A 20780-nucleotide genomic window follows, 5' to 3' on the forward strand; every position below is an offset into this window, starting at 1 on the left:
CCAACTTGCCCCATCAGGATCCACGACTCTGACTCGCTCGATCCCATGGCGCGCACCAACGCCAGGATCCATGAGCTCTGTCTCATCCGATTCCTAAAACTAACTCCCTCAGCTGAGTGGGACTGCAATGACGCCAGGATCCATGACTCTAACTCGCTCGATCCCGCGGCGCGCACCGACGCCAGGATCTACGAGCTCTATCTCGTCCGATCCCTAAACTAACTGCCTCAATCCCACGGCGTGCACCGATGCTAGGATCAACGAGCTTCGTCTCACCTGATCCCTAAAGCTAAACCACCTCGGCTGCGTAACAATGCCTTGGTTGACGACTCCATCATGACTAAAAAACACGCACACACGCTCGCTGAAAAAACCCCCCAGACGATTTTGCCTGAATTGCCTAGGGGCTACACCCGTGGGTGCGTGCCCGGGGGCTCGGGGGCTACACCCGTGGGTGCTCTCGTGCGCACCTGCTAACGAAATGAAAAACTTCCCCCGCTGGCAACACGAAACCCCCCAGACAATTCTACCTGAATCGCCCGGGGGCTCGGGGGCTACACCCACGGGTGCGCTCGTGCGCACCCGCCGTCAAGACAAAAAATACCCCGGACGATTCTACCCGAATCGACCGGGGGCTCGGGAGCTCCTATCGGGTTCATAAACCCAGGGTCCCTCATGGACCGGCTTCCCTGCAAAGGTTCAGCCCAGCAGATGAACGCTGCAAACAAACGCGTAGCTCTTGGGCCGGCCCAAGAGCCTAAATGACAGGCCAGAAGGGCGATCCAATCACCAACCGAAAGGCCTGGACGAGGAGGAACAACACCCGCTTTTGACTCCAGCCCACCTATTCGACCAGAGTGCTTGCTTCGGTCTCCAGCCCACCTCCGGATGGCCTTTCCAACCGGAAGGCCTGGCCCAAACACCGCTTCTGACTCCGACCCGCATCTCTGACCAGGGATGCGCCAAACCCCTGCTCACTATTCTTCTCTGACTGGCGCGATCAGAGCCGACTGGAACCAACCGACCGGGGACGCCCGCTCGGTAAGGACCAGGAAATGGACGGAGAAAGTAGGGCAGGGCGCACAAGTCCAACCACAATACCGGGGACCGTACCCTATACACCTGCAGAAAATAGTACTCTGCGACCTCCCTAGCACGACAGAACCCAAGCAGTGTTGTAGGCGCCAACATTTTCCCCTACAGTATTGTGGTCGCCATTAACCCCCATACGGTAAGGCTCCCCCCACATGCCTCTGGGCATCGACAGTGTTGTGGGCGCCGTCATTTACTGTACCAGGTGAACATGGTAAAACCCCTTGCATGCCTCCAGGTATCAATAGTGTGGCAGGCACCGACGTCTTCCATACCCGAAGAAGACAACACAACCTCCCACGTGCATCTGACATTCAACAGTATTGTGGGCGCCTACCATCATCCTGTACCCACCGGCGTGGGCAACAAGGCTTAGTAGCATACGTACTCTCTCCCACTCACTTGTAAGGTCGTCCCCTTCATTTATAAAAGGGGATGCGCTCTCTCCAAACAGAGAGATTCATTCAGATTTCATTGGGACCGATCAGTTCACTAGTCCACAACAACAAAACCTTTAGGTTCAAACCACGAGCACATGCTCAAACACTTAGCACATAGCGGGGCTCCCGTCACTCTCGACTCCTCTGATCAGAGTCTGACCGGACCTCTTGTACCCTCCATCTTTCTCCTTCTCGTTTGTAACCCCACTGCAAACTTCGAGCACCTAGGCTCAGGAATAAAGTCACCGACCAACTCAAACTGGACGTAGGGCACGTTGCCTAAACCAGTATAACCCCTATGTCATTGAGTGCTAGGCCACCTCCGATCACAACGTACGGCAAAACTACAAATATTTACGTGTTGGTCACTTTCTACACCGACATATAGTTTTAGTGTTAAAGTTAACTCTAGCGTGTAAATTTACTATTTATTTTGTGGAATACTTATTGGTATCAATAAATCACTGCTTCTTTCTATTTTGAAAATGAAACAACTTTCTTGCAAAAACATAGCAAAGCAAACTTGGTTTCTATGATTAATTCAGTGATGGTAAGTGCCTTGTCTAACCACATAATAAGTGTGGTGAGTCTGGACATGGATCACTAGTGGAATATGAAACACAAAGTCCTTGATGAAAAAAGTGGAAACATAAAGCATCCTTTATCCTTGATGAAAAAATAGATAGTTGCATTTTCAGTCAAGAACAACGAGAAAAAATAAAAAGAAAATCAGCACAGTTAGAAAAGTATAAAAATGGAAAATAGTTATCAGTTGCATTTAAGTCAAGCATAGTGAGAAAAAATAGAAAGAGAATGAGCACACTGAGAAATTTTAAAAATAAAAAGAGAATGAGTACTAGGAGAAAAGTATTAAAAAAGATAATGCAAAAATAGTAGTTGCATTTTCAGTTGAGCACAGTGAGAAAAAATAAAACAAGAATGAGCACAGTGAGAAAAGAAAAAAAAGAGAGAATGAACACAATAAGAAAAGGAAAAAAAGACAATGCAAAAGTAGTAGTTGCATTTTCAGTTGAGCATAGTGACAGAAAAATAAAATAAGAATGAGCACAATGAGAAAACAAAAAAAGGAGAATGAAGGTGAGAGCTGTCTCACTGAGTCACTGGGTCGTGGGTTCGAAGCAGCCTCTTCGTAAATTTTGCGGGGGAGGCTTGGCTCGGTTTTTCTCTTCGCCAGACCCTACTTATGTGAGAGCCTCCGGCACTGGGCCTGCTCTTTTTTTAATGAACACAGTAAGAAAAGGATAAAGGACAATGCAAAAGTAGTAGCTGCATTTTTAGTTGAGCACAGTGAGAAATAAAATAAAATAAGAATGAGCACAGTGTGGAAAGAAAAAAATGAACACAGTTAGAAAAGGAAAAAATAAAGAGACCCCCTCGCCCGCCTCACCTTTCTCTGGCTATCCCCGTCGATTTCCCCGGTGATGCGCTAGAAACTAGGAGTTTGTACTCGTGGTCAGACGCTCGTTCGTTTGATCCGAGTATCTTAGGCTGTTATCGGAGATATGGGGAATCGCAGGCTTACGCTTGCTGTTCCCCTCTTTGAGGTATCGCCCCAGAACTAGAGATCATCGTCGAGTTCTGGAGGGCGAGGAGCACGGCGCGAGTACCTGGTGAGTACCCCATCCCTCTCCTCTAGCATGACTCGGGCTGTTCCTCTGGATTTGGCGATGGATTTGGAGGATTGGATGAACGCGGAACATTTTCCACCCTTGAGCTCTCGACGAAATATCACAAAGATTGCTTTTGGCCTTCGTAAACATTCACAACCGATAGATAAGATTGTGGAAAAGCGTTTGCAATGTCAACATCTTCCCCGATTTCTTCTTTGGGCTCAAGCTCGATTGTTGTTGGCAATTTGTCGTTCAATTTCACTTGGAGTTCTTCTGGTGAAGATGCGGCATGCAAACGAACTACGAATCAAATTCTAGAGAGTCTGAGGCCACCAAAGAGTTCGTTTGCTGATGATTTGCCAAAGGGCCCATCTGCTGCTGCTCAGGGGAAAACCCCGAGCTCGAATCTGCCATTATCGGAGCAGAGCGGCGGGACTTCTCAGGGGAGCGGGAGGAGGTTGAAGAAAGCTGAAAAAGAAAAGCTAGCTGTTGGACCGGCCTATGTTGGCCCATCTATTGAAGATCTTTTTTCACATTCCTTCTCCCCTCCATCTGCAAAACCCAGACCACACACACCCACCTCTCGATGGCTCTGGGTCACCACCGCTAGGGTTTAGGACCCGGAAGCGGAGCGCTTCCCGGCGAGCGTAGGTGACATCAGAAGGTTTGGAGCTCAGGCAAAGTGTCTCCATCGAGTGCTGTCGTCCAATACTGACGGGGGATCCTTTTTTGAGGTAGCCAGACATCTGATGGATAAGAGATCGTATCAAGGCCGGGATGGTAGAGATGGAGATCGTCCTCGGGAAAAAGGAGCCGTGTGAGAGCTTCTAGTGCCGAGATGGTCGTGAAGCTTTTTAGCATGATGGTCGGGTGCAGCGCGACTTGCAAACCTAGGGCAATAGAGAGCTGAGACAACTCCGTCAGCCTCCTAGGGATCGTGAACAGAGGGATTTCTAGGGGTGCAAGCCAGTTGGTGAACAACAAGTAGGAAGTGATGTTCGACAGATGGCCGAAGCTGATCTGCGCCATAAGATTGAGGACCAACGTAGGAACTACAATCAACATCAGCCTTGGGAGCATAATCAAGGTCAGTACTCAGGCCCTCCAATGAAATGTTTCAACTATAATCAAGAGGGTCATCACTAGTCGGTCTGCATAAATGAACCATTTTTGTGGATAACGCACTTATGGAGGCACTTGTCTTCCACTAGACACTAAGCACACCGAAAGCGAGCCACATCGGGCGAATTCCGTCGAGCACACACTAAGGGAGAGCCCGAATAATCCACATTTTTCTCTTAGGATCCAATAATGATAACGAGTTTACATTACTTAGTCCATTTCATACATCCAGAGTTCTTAGAAATACATTATTACAGAACCAAATTCAGAGTGTGGAAATTTAACAGCGAAATGAAAAAGGAACATTTATCGGTAATATACAAGGATCCGTCTGTGCCCACCAGAAGAATCCTTCACACAACGACTACTCCTCAAGCAGTACCTGCAATAGGGGTAAATAAACCCTGAGTACACAATGTACTCATAAGACTTATCCGACTAGTGGGAATAATTTCCCGACTCCAAGAAATATGATAAGCTTTATGGTTTGCTGGGTTTCTTTTTGCAGAAAGCAATACTATTAGTGCATCCTTATATATGTTTATTTTTAGCAGTCATGATTATTACATTATCAAGCCATTCTTTGAAAGCACCTGTTCTACTTTCAAGCAGGAGTTGAGCAAACAGATCTATTTCACCACCTTTCATCTTTTAGTTCTTACTACGGTGCTATAGTGTAGACAAGCTATACCGGATCACCGGCAATTCGCGAATCAATGTGTCCAGCTGAGTACCCCGAAACACACGCCATGCTTGTGCCCCAGGCACAACCAGGACCAACCCACCACTCTCCTATCACAGGGTCCAGGTCCCCATCCAAACTTGGACTCCAAGCCCCCGCTCCTAAGTCCCAGACTTAGTGCGGTGCTTAGACCTCCACCATCCCCGCCTCCAATCAGTCGGTCTAGAAAGAGCCAGAACCCACGACAAGAGAGCAACAAGCCTTCCCTATGCCCATACACAAGTATGTGCTCGGGGCAATAAGTCTGTGACGTGCCTAGAGTCCATTACAACGGCCGGTCCTTAACCGACACAGATAGAGAAATAGTGTAACCAGGCTATGCCCCGTTGGCTTCAGGACACAACCTCGTACACCCACTAATACCCAAACCATATCCCTGCCCGGTCTCCATTTTCCTTTCACCATTTTTATTATGAGTGACAATAATAATCACCTATTGTGAGTAACGGCAGGTTACTCACGCTACCGAAATCCTGAGCATAGCGACTACACGACCTATGCTAGTAGGACTCATAGGTAGGTATATCTATGCATGTAGTTTTAATAAAATACCTGTAACATAAATGCATATCATATATATATTCAGTGATCATTCAAAATAAGGGTTATGCACCGGGGCTTACCTTGGGCAGGCGGGGTGTCAACAAAGTCAGCAACTGATGCCTCTGGGGCTCCCTCCTGAACGAGAATCTCCTCCTCGTACTCCTGTTCGCCCGCAGGTACGAACTCTACCAACTCATTATCTACATGCATGAAATGATGATGCAACACTTGGTAATACGGCAACAACAACTCTTAAAATAAAACACATCTATCAAGCTATTAAGCTAGCTCTACCGACTAAGATGCTAAGCTACCTATTGTTACCACTAACAGGTATGAAACATTGCATGCATTACCTTAGCAACTAAAGGCATCCCTATTCTTAATATCGATTTACTCTATATATGATAAAACAAAGAGTACTAGCTACTCTATTTATCAACCTACTCTAGGGATACAAAAATTACAGTGAGCACATAATAATCTAATGAATCTACTGTAAAAATTTCACGGCTAAAGCTATCACCAATTTGCCACAAAAATTCCTACAAATATTAAGCTAAATAATACTAAGCTTTCCTAAATGAATTAATGAATCTATCATTATCACAGCTAACTGTAAACTAACTACACCAACAGATAGATAATATTTTTGTGAACCTAACAAATTTTGTTTCACTATTTTTAAACACCTACAACATTTAATATAATTTTCTAAAGATCAGCTCAAAACTAAATTGAATAAACATTTACTAATTCCCTGGAAAAAGGAAACCCGAAATCCATCCGCGTGGCCCACGAGCGAGTGACGCGGCCCAACCGCGCGACGACAGCCCACGACGGGAAGGCCCACGCGCTTCGGCACATTTGCGAAACCGTCCCCGCGGTACTACCGAATCAATCCGCAATCCACAGCACTATTCCTACCGTCAGCGTTTAAGCAAACTAGCCCTCGGAATAAACTGTTGGTGTTGTAGGCTAGATCCTCGGGCACCCGCGCGTGCACTGGCGCGGCTAGATCCTTGGGCATCCGCAATCCACAGCACTATTCCTACAGTCAGCGTTTAAGCAAACTAGCCCTCGGAATAAACTGTTGGTGTTGTAGGCTAGATCCTCGGGCACCCGCACGTGCACTGGTGCGGCGGCGACGGCACTGGGCAGTGACATCAGCCAACCTAGCCCCTTTCTGCCCCCGATAGCGAACTGATGCTCACCTAGATGCGAACACGCGGCGATGGGTGGTGAAGCGGTGAACAGAGACGAGGTCCTAAGCTTCCTCCACAGCGGCGGGCCTGCTGCGGCGGCGGCGGCCATGTTACCATGAGCTCAGGCACAGCCGAGTTGAAAGGGCTAGAGAATGGGCATCATCAACTCACCTAGAACCTACTAGATGTGATGGCTTGACCTGGGACGGGCCGAGTGAGTCTATCCACGCGCGCACAGCAAGCACGGTGACGGCCATGGAGATGCGACCGCGTCAGCGGCGCTGGGCAGGTAGTAGCAGTGCAAATTAGGGTGCGCACGGGATGGAGGACTGCGAGGCGAGGCTGGGGGTGCAACCAATTGGACTTGGGAGGACCAGGCAGGTAATACGGCGTCTAAACCTTTAATGACGCGATGGTGGGCGCCGGCTCCAAATTGGAGCTTGTCTAAGCACGATTGGACATGGTGTGGGGTCGGTTGGCCAGAAGACTTGAAGACGGAGTTGGACACGCGCTGAATTGAATGGACACGACCTCACCGTGCTGGATTGAAGGCACGGCCTGGCTGGCCCGGCAGTAGAGGAGGGAGGGGAAAAGAAGGGAATGGGGTTCGACTGCTTGCCCGAGCCTTGGTGGGACGTGACGACCATACCCGAGCAATCATTGCGGGCCAGCGCAGCTAGGAGAGGGGGCATACCCACGTGCGGGCGGTGGCAGCGCAGCAGCGCGGCCGTGGTGCCATTAATGGTGAACGACAAGCGGTGGCCTCGGCAAGGCCACGTGCACTAAATCGAGATGGCAGCGACGCAGAGGCGCAGGCGGATGCGACGCAATGCTGTGGCATGGCGGTAACAACGCGGGGCAGCACGGTGATGGGATGGCGGCGCAGCGACACAAGCGGACACGACGCAAGCGGTGTGGGCGCAAGCGGGCGACCCAGCACTCGCGACCGTGGCTAGCAACAGCACGATGACACAGTGAGGCAGACGGCAGCGGACCGGCCAGGGCATCAGGCCCGTGACGACAGCGGCGGAGCAGAGCGGCCAGGCTTGCTAGCCCCCAACGTCCCTCCGAGCGTGGCAGTGCGTGTGAGTGCATGCGTGCGTGAGTCATGTGCTTGGGCGCGATAGCGGCGATGCGGGGCCTACGCGGTGGTGTGCGCGCGTTGGGCGCACCGGCGCAGCGACGCCAAGAGCCGAAGCATGGTGACCGCGCCCGGTCGTTGAAATGACCAGCAACATGCCATGCACACTTTTTAAAGCATCCGAATAAACTTAAAATATTGATCTAATCGACAAACCACCTATGCAATTCTTAAGATGGCATATTAGGCTATCAAAACCAGCCATGAAACCACACCACTAATTAATCCAATTCTCCTACAAAAATTGCCAAACTTAGCCTTGACAAACCACTTTTCAAACTTACGAAATCGACTAAGTCTTGATTGGATTCGCGTCAAATTCGATTACCAAGATATTAGGTATGCTAGCTAGTGAATTCCTTTCTCGACCGTAGGTATTTCATCACCATCTACAAAGTTCATACTTCTAACTCTACTAAAGTTCCGTATATACATTCTATAGCGTTTCCGTTCAATAAAAATTCGCGAACATCCATACTTGATAATTTTATACGTCACGAACGACATTTCGTTATGCCTTTCCGTTGATCATTTTAAGTTACGTCAATTAATTTACACACTATATCACATGCATTAACACATAACCATGATGCTCATGACATGTTGTAGCAAAAGATTTTATAGTGTAACACCGAGGGTGTTACAGTTTTGTTATAGTTGTAGAGATGTGGGTCATAAATCAAACCAATGTCCTTTGATGAGATCAAACAAAGGCTTACATCTGTGTGGTTATGGCATACTGAGTCAGCTCTTTTATTCTCTGAACTTACCTAAGCCGAAAGCTGATCAAAAGCAGAGAGTGGAAGAACCAATTAGAGCTATTGTTTCTGTGTTGGAAGGTAGAGGTACTAAGTTTAGAATCATGACAGAGCTTCTGTATCTCATGGTGTTGGGTTCATAAACCCGGGGTCCCTCATGGATCGGCTTCCCAACAAAGGCTCGGCCCAGCAGACGACGTTGCGAACGACGCGCAAACTCCTGGGCCGACCCAAATACCTAATCAAAAGGCCAGAAGGGCAATCCAATCTCCGACTGGAAGGTCTCGCTAAAAAGGAACAGCGCTCGCTTCCGACTCTGGCCCACCTCTCTGATCGGAAGGCCTGGCCAAAGAGGAACAACGCTCGCTTCCGACTCCAGCCCGTCTCTCCGACCGGAAGGCCTGGCCAAACACCACTTTCGACTCCGACCCGCTTCTCCGGCAGGGAATGTGTCGAACCCTTGCTTACAGCTCCTCTCCGACTGGCGCAATCAGAGCCGACTAGGACCAACCGACCAGAGACGCCCGCTCAGTAAGGACCAGGAAACGGATGGAGAAAGTAAGGCATGACACTCAAGTCAACCGCAATACCAAGGACCGTACCGTGTACACCTGCCGAACAATACCCTGTGACTCTCCTGGCACAACAGAACCCAAGCAGTGTTGTAGGCGTCGATATTTTCCCTACAGTGTTGTGGGCGTCATCAACTCCTATACCAGACAAACACGGTAAGACTCCTCCCACATGCCTCTGGGCCTCAACAGTGTTGTGGGCGCTGGCATTTACCGTATCAGGCAAGCACATTAAAACCCTTGCATGACTCTGGGCATCAATAGTATGGCAGGCACCGACGTCTGCCATACCAGAAGAAGACGACGCAACCTCCCACATGCATCTGACAATTAAACAGTATTGTGGGTGCCTACCATCATCCTGTACCCACCGGTGTGGGCAACAAGACTTAGTAGCATACATGCTCTCTCTCTCACTTGTAAGGTCATCCCCTTCATCTATAAAAGGGGATGCGTTCTCTCCCAACAGATAGATCGCTCAGTTCACTTAGATCGATTCAGTACACAACAACAGAACCACCAGGTTTAAACCTTGAGCACACGCTCAAACACTTAGCACATAGCGGAGCTCCCATCACTCTCGGCCCTTCAGACCAGAGTCCGACCGGACCTCTTGTACCCCACATCTTTCTCCCTTCCGTTTGTAACCCCACAGCAAACTTTGAGCACCTGGGCTCAGGAATAAAGTCACCGACCGACTCAAACTGGACGTAGGGCACGTTACCTGAACCAGTATAAACCCTGTGTCATTAAGTGCTAGGCCACATCCGATCACAACGTAGAGCAAAACTACAAATATTTACGTGTTGGTCACTTTCTGCACCGACACATGGACTCAAAATGGAACTGGAATGTTAAAAGAATCTCGGGCAGTGAATTTCTGGTGAATCTGCCATCTAGGTTGGCCCTGAATCTGCTTACCAAGATGGGGAACATTAAGTTCATTACCTCTGATATTGTTTCTATTGTGGAGGAATCCAATATGGATCCTGATGCTTTTCAGGTTCTCTAATCTATATGGGTAAAGGCTGTAGGCATACCAAAGGTTGCCAGAACTGAGTTTGCAGTGTTAGAGTTAGCTCACCTTATCGGGGACCCTGAAGAAGTGGATTTGCCATCCCTTCAATGGAAATCGGTTTGGGTCAAAGTTTCTTGTAAGAATCCTGACCAAATTGGAGGTACCTCAGAGGTGTTCATTAACAAACAGGGCCGAAAGATATCTTGGTTTTTCTCTGACATGCTTAAGCAGAACCCTCCCGCCAAACCTGATGAGGATTTCAATTCAGATGATGACGAAGTGACAGATGAAGAGGACCCATAATCTCAAGAAAACCATGGTTGGCTTGAGTCAGGAAAACCACCTCCACAGGTCCCTCCTAAATCAAATGATGCTGGTCCATCTGATTATCAGGGGAAAAAGAGAGATAGTGATGACACTGCTGTGTTGGAGGATGTGGTTAGTACTGAATCAGAGATCTCCCAAATACAAAATAGAGATATCCAATACCATGAAGCTATGCCTGAATTATCCAATACTATACCAAATACAACTTTTGTGGAAGCTATACCAGTACCTTTGTCTCAGAAGCAGCTGACTGATCCTCCTAGTCCAAAAATGATGTGTGAAGCTGAGATTGATATTGCTCAAGACTCTTTGCCTGGTGATAGAGTTATTCATGATTGCCAAGAATTGATGGGCTTTTTAGATATTTTTTAGGAAATGAATGATTTGGCTCTCAAGTTAAACTCCACTCAACAAAATGAACAAGCTGTTGGTGGGATAAAATCTCACTTTTCTGGGTTGATGGAAGATGCTATTGGGAAGGATGCTGAAAGTTTGGGTCCTAGAATCCTCAACAGTCCGCTCTCGAAGATGGTTACACTGACTGAAGAGAGTTCTAGTATACTAAAAAATTGCGGTGAGGTGGAAGTGACTAAGGAGCCAAGCCGTGATGACATAGCTGGGCACTCTGTGAAGCAAGCGGATGTCTACCAGCTGACCAAGAATGTGGAAGAAGATGTGACTGACTCTAACAGAACCAACGCTAAGAAGATCTATACCTCTAATATCCCGTGCAAGACTAGACAAGGCTCCAGACTCCAAGATGCTGATGTATGTATGCAGGGGAAGGCCATTGCTAGGAAAGCTTTTACCAAAGGTATAACTTCTTCCATACCCCCTCCTCCTCCCAATTCTTCTTGCTCTTTAGATCTTCTAGCTAGAGTTTGTGGTTTTTCTCTTGGGAATGATGAATCTTCCAGAATTGCAAACATCTCTTTAATTCAAGCTAAGGAGGAAGCCTTGTTAGCTCTTCAGAATACCAAACAAAAGTTATCATCGATTGCTGAGAGTTCTAATGAAGATGCACTTAGTGATATGCCTGATATTGAGAGTTCTTTGACACAACAAAATAATGATTTAGAGGTTGAAGAAAATGGAGCTAATACGGTTACTAATTTATCGTCAGTTGATCACGGATGAAGATTCTTTTCTAGAATATTAGGGGTCTAGGTAATGCAGGGAGAAGAAAGCTGTTAGTAGAGTTAATTGATAAACATTCCTTCGACTATATCTGTCTTCAGGAGACAATCAAGAGTTCTTTTAGACAAAGGGAGCTAGAGAGGTTTGCTGGTCAAAAAGAGATGTTTTGGTCGTGGTTACCTTGCTCTGGTCATTCTGGTGGCTTGTTGTTGGGTGTGGACAAAGATCTTGCAACTATGTCTGACAAGGTCTTGGGTGAATTCTTTCAGAGCTGTACTCTAACAATGAAGCTAGATGGTTTTGTGTGGAAGTTAGTTAATGTCTATGGTCCAGCTCATGATGATAGGAAGAGCGAGTTCATAGAGGAAATCCAAACCTTGGTATAGAGCTCAGACTTACCTTTTTTTGCTTGGTGGTGATTTCAATTTAGTAAGGAAGATTGAGGAAAAGTCTTTAGGAAATGTTGATCTTTATATGATGGATGCTTTCAATGAAATGATCAATGTAACTGAGCTCAGAGAAATACAAAGGACTGGCAGTCGATTTACTTGGTCAAATAAACAAACCCAACCCATCATGTGTGTATTGGATAGGGTGCTTGTTTCAAATAGCTGGGAAGACAAATATAATCTTACCTCAGTCCTTACTGCACCTAGGCTGGGATCTGATCACAACCCGCTTATTGTCGATACTGGAGTTATTGTTCCAACTCAGCAATGCTACTTTAGATTCAGTTCCCACTGGTTGAATCAGGATGGTTTTAGAGAGTGGGTAATAGACAAATGGCCTATCAGATACAAGTTTGATATTTTGGATCATTGGCACATCTTATCAGGCAAGCTTAGAAGAGCTATTAAGGGTTGGGGTCAAAACTTGGATAGTTATCAAAGAAGAGCTAAGCAGGATTTAATGTCCATAATTGACCTCCTGGATGAATGGAATGACAGTAGAGATTTATCACTAGCTGAATGGGAAGAGAGATATACTTTAGACATGTCCCTTCAACACATTTTGACTGATGAGGAAATTCAGTGGCAGAGAAGAGGTGGTGAGAAGTGGTTACTACAAGGCGATTCCAATTCCAATTATTTCCATAAGTGTGCTAATGGAAGGAAGAGGAAAATGCAGGTTACTATGTTGGAAATTGATGGTCAAGAGGAGATAGATCCAAATTGTCTAAAAGACCACATAACTGATTATTACAAACAACTTTTTGGCTGAGCTGAAGTGGCACAGATGCACTTGGACCCTGATCTATGGCCTGTCAACCAGCAGATGCAACAAGCTGATAATAAGTCTTTGACTAGACCTTTTACCCTTGAAGAGTTGGACATTACAATCAAACAGATGAAAAACAACACTGCCCCTGGTCCAGATGGGTTCTCAGTCGAATTTTATAAAGCTTTCTGGCCTTTCGTCAGAGATGACATCAAAGAAATGCTGGATAGATTGTTGGAAGGTCAGTTAGAGCTCTGGAGACTTAATTATGGTGTCATTATCCTAATTCCCAAAGTCAAACCGGCTGTCAATGTTAAACATTTTAGACCCATATGTCTCTAGAATGTCATATACAAGATAATTACTAAGACTCTTACTATCAGACTGACTTCTGTGATTGATAAGGTTATCAGTCCCTATCAGACAGCTTTTATCCCTGGCCGGAATATTCTTGAGGGGGTTGTTATTCTACAAGAGTTTTTGCATGAGTTGAAAGCCACTAAGAATTCTGGAGTTATATTGAAATTGGACTTTGAAAAAGCCTATGATAAGGTGGACTGGAATTTCTTGGAAGAGGTATTACACAGAAAAGGTTTTTCTGACACTTGGATTCAATGGATCAGTAAGGTGGTTAGAGGGGGCACAGATTGCATTGATTTAAATGGGGAAAGAGGTGAATTCTTTAGAAACTTCAAAGGTCTGAGGCAGGGTGACCCCCTGTCACCTCTACTTTTCAACTTGTTTGCTGATGCCCTATCAGCGATGTTATCTAGAGCTAGTAGAGCTGGAGTGATTCAGGGCCTAGTCCCTCATTTAATGGATGGAGGTATCACACACTCGCGGTATGCTGATGATACTGTGTTATTGCTGTAGTTTTCTGTTGAGAACCTAACAAATGTCAGATTGATCTTGTCTTGTTACGAAGCTATGTCTGGCATGAAAATTAACTTTGAGAAGAGTGAAGTATTTTCAGTTGGACTGTTAGTAGATGAGCAGCAACAGACGACTGCAATCTTGGGATGTAAGATTGGGACATTCCCCATAAAATATCTAGGCATGCCGGTGAGCCATTGTAAAATTACCAAAGCCCAATTGAGATATGTGAGTGATAAAGCTAAAAAGAGGTTAGGTACTTGGCAATGTGATTATCTGTCTTCTGGAGGTAAATCTACCTTGATTGAATCTTGCTTATCCAGCATTCCCATGTATACCATGGGTGTTTATGAGCTCTATGAGGGTAATTACCAATTACTTGATTCCATTAGATCTAGATTTTTCTGGCAAGGCACGGGCAAGAAAAGGAAATACCATATGATTAAATGGGAAGCTCTCAACAGACCAAAAGAGTTTGGAGGTCTGGGTTTTTTAGATGTGAGAGTGATGAATAAATACTTGTTGGCAAAATGGATTGATAAGTTAGAAAAGGGTGATGATAGCCTATGTTGCTCTTTGCTAAGGAAGAAATACTTGGGGCAGAAGAGCATTTTTCAAATCAAAAACAGAAAAGGTTCTCAATTTCGGAGATCGTTGTTGGATATGAGATTTTGGTATAAAAAAGGCAGAAAAATGGAGGTTAGAGCGGGTCAGCAGACAAGGCTGTGGCATGACTGCTGGTTAGGTGATTGTCCATTGAAAGTCAGATTTCATAACCTATTCCGAATTGCAACTAATCCTGACATAGCGGCAGCTAAAGCTTTTGAGCAGGGACAATGGTCCATCTCGTTTAGGAGACAACTCAATGATAACCTAAGAGAAGACTGAGAAGATCTCCAAGACATATTGAGTGAGGTTCAGCTATCAGATGGTACAGATGTAGTTCGCTGGGCATTGGAAAAGTCAGGAAAATACTCTACGAGTTCTCTATACAAAGCAATGACCTATGGAGGTGTCACTGATACTAGAGCTATGATGATCTGGCAAAGTCCCATTCCATTGAAGGTTAAGATATTCATCTGGATGGCCATACATGACAGAATCCAGTGCGGAGTTCAGTTAAACAAGAAGAAGTGGTCAGGCCCGGAGAAATGTTTTGTTTGTGATAAACATGAAACATCTGATCATATACTTTTCCAATGTCCTTTGGCTATTTTCCTGTGGTCATTCTTGCGGGACTGCTTGGGGTGGTCTGTGTCACCAACCAGCTGTTCTTAGAGATCGTGGAAAGATGTCGGGGTAAGAAGCAGACGTTAACCCTGTTGCTATCTGCAGGTGCACTATGGTCCATTTGGAAGTCTCGCAATGATGTGGTATTCAACAAGAAGATCGTGACGTCGCCGGTAGCGCTGATCTACAAGACGCTGATGCTGTCCAAGACCTGGCGTCCTCTACTCAAGCCGAAGCTGAAGCCCATGGCGGATGAGATGATAAACAGGATCTCGGCGAACGCGGTTTCTGTGATGTAGTTTCTCTCCTAGTGGAGATTCCTATATCTTTTTAGTTGCTTTTGCTGCACCTGTTTGAGTTAGGGGTTGACGGTGGCTTGTTCTTTTGTCGAGTTCTTCTTTAGTTGATCCCCAGTGCCGGATCAAGGTGTTCGATACGCTTTCTGGAAGTCCTTTAACCGTAATTAGTGTATGAACTACTTGCCATTGCCATAAACCCACAATTTGGAACCCCTTTAACCGTAATATTTCCAATCACATGATTCCAGGTTGCTATCATAGGATCTTTTTGGAAGTCTGTAGCTTACTTGTGGCTGATCATATATCTAGAAATATCAAAACAATAAACATCACAGCAAAAGTGCAAAACAGAGTACATGTTGATAGGCACAAAGAAGAGCTACAATCCTACAAGCACAAAGAGAAGCATCATCCATCAAATCATTCCAGTTGTAGATATCACCATCTTTACACAAAGAAGGTTCAGACAGATTACTCTTCCAATATCTTCGGCTAAAGTAAGATGATGAAGTGCCACCATCAGCAAAATCCACTGCTGAAAGAAGCTGCAGTAAACACCTCTTCTCATAAATTGTTGAACAGGTTGAGAGGACAGTATCTGCAGCTTTTACAGCTGTAATGGCCACCCATTCTGCTATAACTAACACTTCTTTGGAAGAGTTAGTTGAGTATGAGAGGCTTCATCTTTTATTCTCGCTGAAAACGATGACAAATGCACAAAAGCCTCGGACAGACACATTTGAGAAAATGCCTTTCAAGGGTAACAAAGAAATACTCAAATTAGTTGAATATTATTTGCAAATTAAATCTTGATGCAATGACACTCAGTTCTTCTGCATGTTTGAGAAAAAAAATCACAAACTAAATAAACAATTACCACTGACCCGGAGAGTACGAATGAAGGAAAGAAGAGAGCAGGAAGGCAAAAACATTTCAAGAGCATGCAAAATATTGTTAGAAAAAAAATCATACTGTCGGATACCATAAAAAGGGGTACCCTGAGCAAGAACAGAAAAAATTGCTTAGCCCTTGTAAATATCAAGGCCAAGAGACAACCACGAGGCCTCGGCCGATTCTCCGATTCGCCCAAGGCCCCCGCGCCGCACAGCCTCCGACGAAGTGCCGACCCAAGGCCGCCTCGCCAAGGCCCCCTCACCCGAGGCCCGCCCCGCAAGGCCTCGGACGAGGTACCGATTCTCCGATTCGCTCGAGGCCGGCTCGGCAACAACCCCGTCACCTCCGCCTCGACCGACTTCTCTGACAAAGCGTCACGTCTAATTAACGCGTCCAACCACTCCCGCAACGTCAGCCGCGCGTCGGCACAGTACAGCGGAGTGGCCGACGGGACGGGAGTCACATCGACGCCATGCAGTCAGGGACAGGACTGGGCAGGGGTTACTGGCCACTGTGCTCAGCACTGCGCCCACGACTGACGCCCGAACTGCACTGTGCTACCTAACTTCTCTGAGGACAGCGCGACGTGGAGAGTCAGGTCCGGGTCCCTGTAGCCTCGGAATCAGCATAAAAGACCAACTGCTCCCTCCGAGCCTCGGCAATCCACTTCAGGGTCTCGGCGCCCTCGGGATTCACGCTCGCCGAGCCCCCACGATGGCCCGGCCTCGGCACCAACTGAGCCTCGGCTCTTTACGATGTCTACATACAGCGATAGGTACGTCATCTGCAGTACGTACCATACCCTGCGTCGTGCTGCACCCACGTCACGCACAGGGCCAAGCTCCCGTGTCCTCGAAGTCAGCACACCCGCGCCATCGCATCAGCCCGGCCTCGGCACTCCACGCCAGTCAAACCTACAGCAACCAGCACGCCTCCCGCGGGAGAAGACGTGCCTGCCACCGCAGGAGCTCCCATGTTGCACAGGACCAGGCGTGACCAGCACGTCGCTCCAGTACACCAAGGACAAGACCACTCCATCGACCATGCTGCCACAGTGATAAGCTACAGGGCTCGGCATGCCGCCTCCGCTCACGAAACGCCACGCAGCAAATCCATGTACCATCCCCGTGCCTTCCTTCGACTATAAAAGGGAGTGACCGGGGCCGCTTCTAGGGATAGAGAGAGGACAGATCGAAACCACGCTGGCACTCACGCGCAAACGCACTCACTCAACCCACACACGCTCCCCGCTGCCTGAGAGCAACGTCTCAAGCAGCCCACGCCGTTCCACGCAAAGATCTGGGACTAGCTCCCTCTCTCGCCCTGCTTGTAACCCCCTACTACAAGCACTTCGGTACAAGGAATACAAGATCGATCTCTCAGACTGAACATAGGGCATCTGTTGCCTGAACCAATATAAACCTTGTGTCTCTTTGCATCATCATCCGATATTAGGGGCACGTAGTTCAAATTCACTAGTTCGTTGAGGACCCCCGGTCCAAAACACCGACAGTTGGCGCGCCAGGTAGGGGCAATACTGCGTGTTAGCTTAATCATCCCGACAAGTTCCGGATGGCAGACCCTGTGCGACCTCTACGTCTCGGCACGGTGATCTGGTATGGGAGCCTAGAGTTCATGTCTCTTGGATGTGAGTACGATATGGTGCTCCTCACGCCTAGAGCCCCACCGATCGATGACGACGTCACACACCGGCAGCCTAGGCGCAGGCGGCGCCCGGGCCGCCGCTCTCATCGCACTCGCCAAGCACGACGCGAGCAGGATCACCCCGACACCACGCAAGCTCAGGGCGACGCGCCGCGCTCCGCTGGTATCCCATGCCCAGCTGTTGGCACAAGGTCCCTGGTTGGGGACCTGTCTAGCCTGAGCCTAGACATGGGAAAGGTGCCCGTGGCACACGGCGACGCCCCGTCGTCAAGCTCTGCCCCGCCACATCCTGAGGGGTCGACTTCGGCGGAGCAAAGCCCCGCGATGGCACCATCCCCGTACCCCTTCGGGCTGAGGAACGCCGCCGCCGCCTATGCTTCCGCCTACGCCTCCACACACGCGGAGCCCTTAGGACGCCACCAACGCTTCGCCCTCGACCTCGACTCCACAACCTCGACCCATACCCGCACTGACTCCTCGGACAAGGACGAGGCGTGGGCCGGAGCAGACTTTTCTGGGCTTCGCGATCCTGAAGCTATGCGCCGCTTCTTGGCCACGAGCGACTACTGTTTCGGTTACTCCGACTTCGATAACGAAGACACTTGTGACCCCACTTGCGAGTGTTTCCACATCGGGCTCGGGATGCCGAGAACCAGCAATGATGACGAAGGGGCAGGCAACCGTTCCCCGCTTCGCCAGGGGGCAGGCGACGCCACACCTCCACTCGTCGAGCCCCGGGTAGCGCGGAATGAGAACCCCGCCCCCGAGGAAGTTCGATGCCTTGACCTGGAGCAGCTCCGTGAGCTTTAGGCCAAGGTCGAACAAGACCGGTTCCTTCTGCAGTAGCTCCGAGACACTCTCGAGCAGGAGCAGCGAGGTCGCGGTGATGGCGGAGGAGCCCGACGGAGGGCTCACGACGTCCACCACCGCATTAACGACGACAAAAGGAGTGAGCAACCCCCAATCTTCAATCACGCTAGTCAGAACATCGCGGTAGCAGTGATGCTAGTCCGAACGATGCTTGAGCCCTCTACCATGGAGGGGCGATGGGTCCGCGGCGAGCTTCGGGATCTCCTCGAAACCGCCGCGGTACAGCAGGCCAAAAGTTCTGCCTCTCGACGGCGCGGGGGTGCTTCGGAACTACCCGCGGCATCGCCTCGGTGGGATAGAGAGGCCTCGGTTCATCCCGAGCCTGCTCGGGCGCCGACAGCTAACAGGGCCCCCTCGGTGCACGACTGCCTTGGCTACCGACGCGAGGCGCAAGGCGACCACGATGTGGTCAGTAGGCGACGGCGCCATGACGACGAGGGGCCCGCCCGAGGCTACCATCCGCACCAGGGTGGCCGCTACGATAGTGGGGAGAACCGTAGTCCTTCTCCTAAGCCACCTGGCCCTCAAGTCTTTAGCAGAGCTATCCACGCTGCTCACTTCCTGGCCCAGTTTCAGCAGCCGGCCAACCTCACGAAGTACAGCGGCGAGACCAACCCTGAGCTGTGGGTGGCCGATTACCGCTTGGCTTGTCAGCTAGGCGGCGCGAACGATGACCTACTCATCATTCGCAACCTCCCCTTGTTCCTGTCAGACTCAGCGCGAGCCTGGCTCGAACACCTTCCTCCCTCGCAGATTCACAACTGGCGTGACTTGGTCAGGGTCTTCGTTGAGAATTTCTAGGGCACAACGTGCGCCCCAGGAACTCCTGGGACCTCAAGAGTTGTCGCCAGAAGCCGGACGAGTCCCTCTGAGACTTCATCTGACGCTTCTCCAAGCAATGCACCGAGTTGCCTAGCGTCGGTGACTCGAAAATTGTCCAGGCATTTCTCTCCGGCACCACCTGCTGAGACCTGGTCTGAGAATTAGGCCGAAACATACCAGCTACCGCGACCGTGCTCCTCGACATCGCCACCAACTTTGCCTCGGGCGAAGAGGCTGTTGGGGCCATCTTCCCCAACGACGATGCCAAGGGGAAGCGGGGGGACGAGGCCCCCAGGGCCTTGGCCTCCCACCTCCCCAAGAGGAAGAAAAAGGGTCGCCAGGGGAAGCAGGAGGTCCTTGAGGCCGGACTAGTCGCAGCCGCAGATCGTAAGAATCTCTGAGGCCCCGCCAGAGGGCCGAGGCTCTTTAACGACATACTGAAGAAGCCCTGTCCTTACCACCAGGGCCCTGTGAAGCACACCCTCGAAGAATGCACCATGCTCCGACGTTACTACGCCAAGCTCTAACTCCCCAACGACGATGCTAAGAGGAGAGACACCGGTGGTGGGGACGACGACAAGGACAACGGGTTCCCTGGGTACACAACGCTTTTATGATCTTCGGCGGACCTTCAGCGTGCCTCACGGCACGCCAACGAAAGAGGGAATGCTGGGAGGTCTTCTCGGTTGAGGTAGCCACTCCCTAATACCTTGACTGGTCTCGGGAGGCGATCACCTTCGATCAGGAAGACCACCCCAATTATGTCCCAAACCCTAGACAGTACCCGCTCATCATCGACCCGATCATCGGCAACACCCGGCTCACCAAAGTACTGATGGACAGAGACAGTGGCCTCAACATCCTCTACGCCAACACCCTGGAGCTCTTGGAGCTCGACCAGTCATGGCTCCAAGGTGGTGCCGCACCCTTCCACGGTGTCGTGCCGGGGAAGCGCACGTGACCCCTCGAGCGCATCGACTTACCCATCTGCTTTGGCACTCCCTCCAACTACCGCAAGGAGGTCCTCACCTTCGAGGTGGTTGGGTTTAAGGGGACTTACCACGCCATCCTAGGGCGCCCGTGCTACACCAAATTCATGGCGATCCCCAACTACACCTACCTCAAGCTCAAGATGCCGGGCCTCAATGGCGTCATCACTGTCGAGTCCATGTACGAGCATG

The 20780-nt window shown here is 49.0% G+C and overlaps 1 protein-coding gene across 2 annotated transcripts; it reads left to right on the plus strand.

Moving 5' to 3' along the window:
* The first annotated feature begins 2985 nt into the window (after positions 1 to 2985).
* On the plus strand, positions 2986 to 15450 carry LOC136513994 (uncharacterized). Of its 2 annotated transcripts, none has more exons than XR_010773491.1 (2): positions 2986 to 3163; positions 15155 to 15450. XR_010773491.1 is itself a non-coding variant. In XM_066507972.1 (2 exons), the coding sequence occupies exons 1-2, from the start codon at positions 10967 to 10969 to the stop codon at positions 15346 to 15348; spliced, it is 633 nt and encodes a 210-aa protein (XP_066364069.1). In that variant the 5' UTR covers positions 10129 to 10966; the 3' UTR covers positions 15349 to 15450. The 2 variants fall into 2 exon arrangements, 1 of the variants encoding a protein (XP_066364069.1); XM_066507972.1 differs by lacking the exon at positions 2986 to 3163 and adding an exon at positions 10129 to 11405.
* The last annotated feature ends 5330 nt before the right edge of the window (positions 15451 to 20780 follow it).

This window comes from Miscanthus floridulus, chromosome 16 (assembly GCF_019320115.1).
Source record: "Miscanthus floridulus cultivar M001 chromosome 16, ASM1932011v1, whole genome shotgun sequence".
In the NCBI taxonomy this organism is placed as follows: domain Eukaryota; kingdom Viridiplantae; phylum Streptophyta; class Magnoliopsida; order Poales; family Poaceae; genus Miscanthus; species Miscanthus floridulus.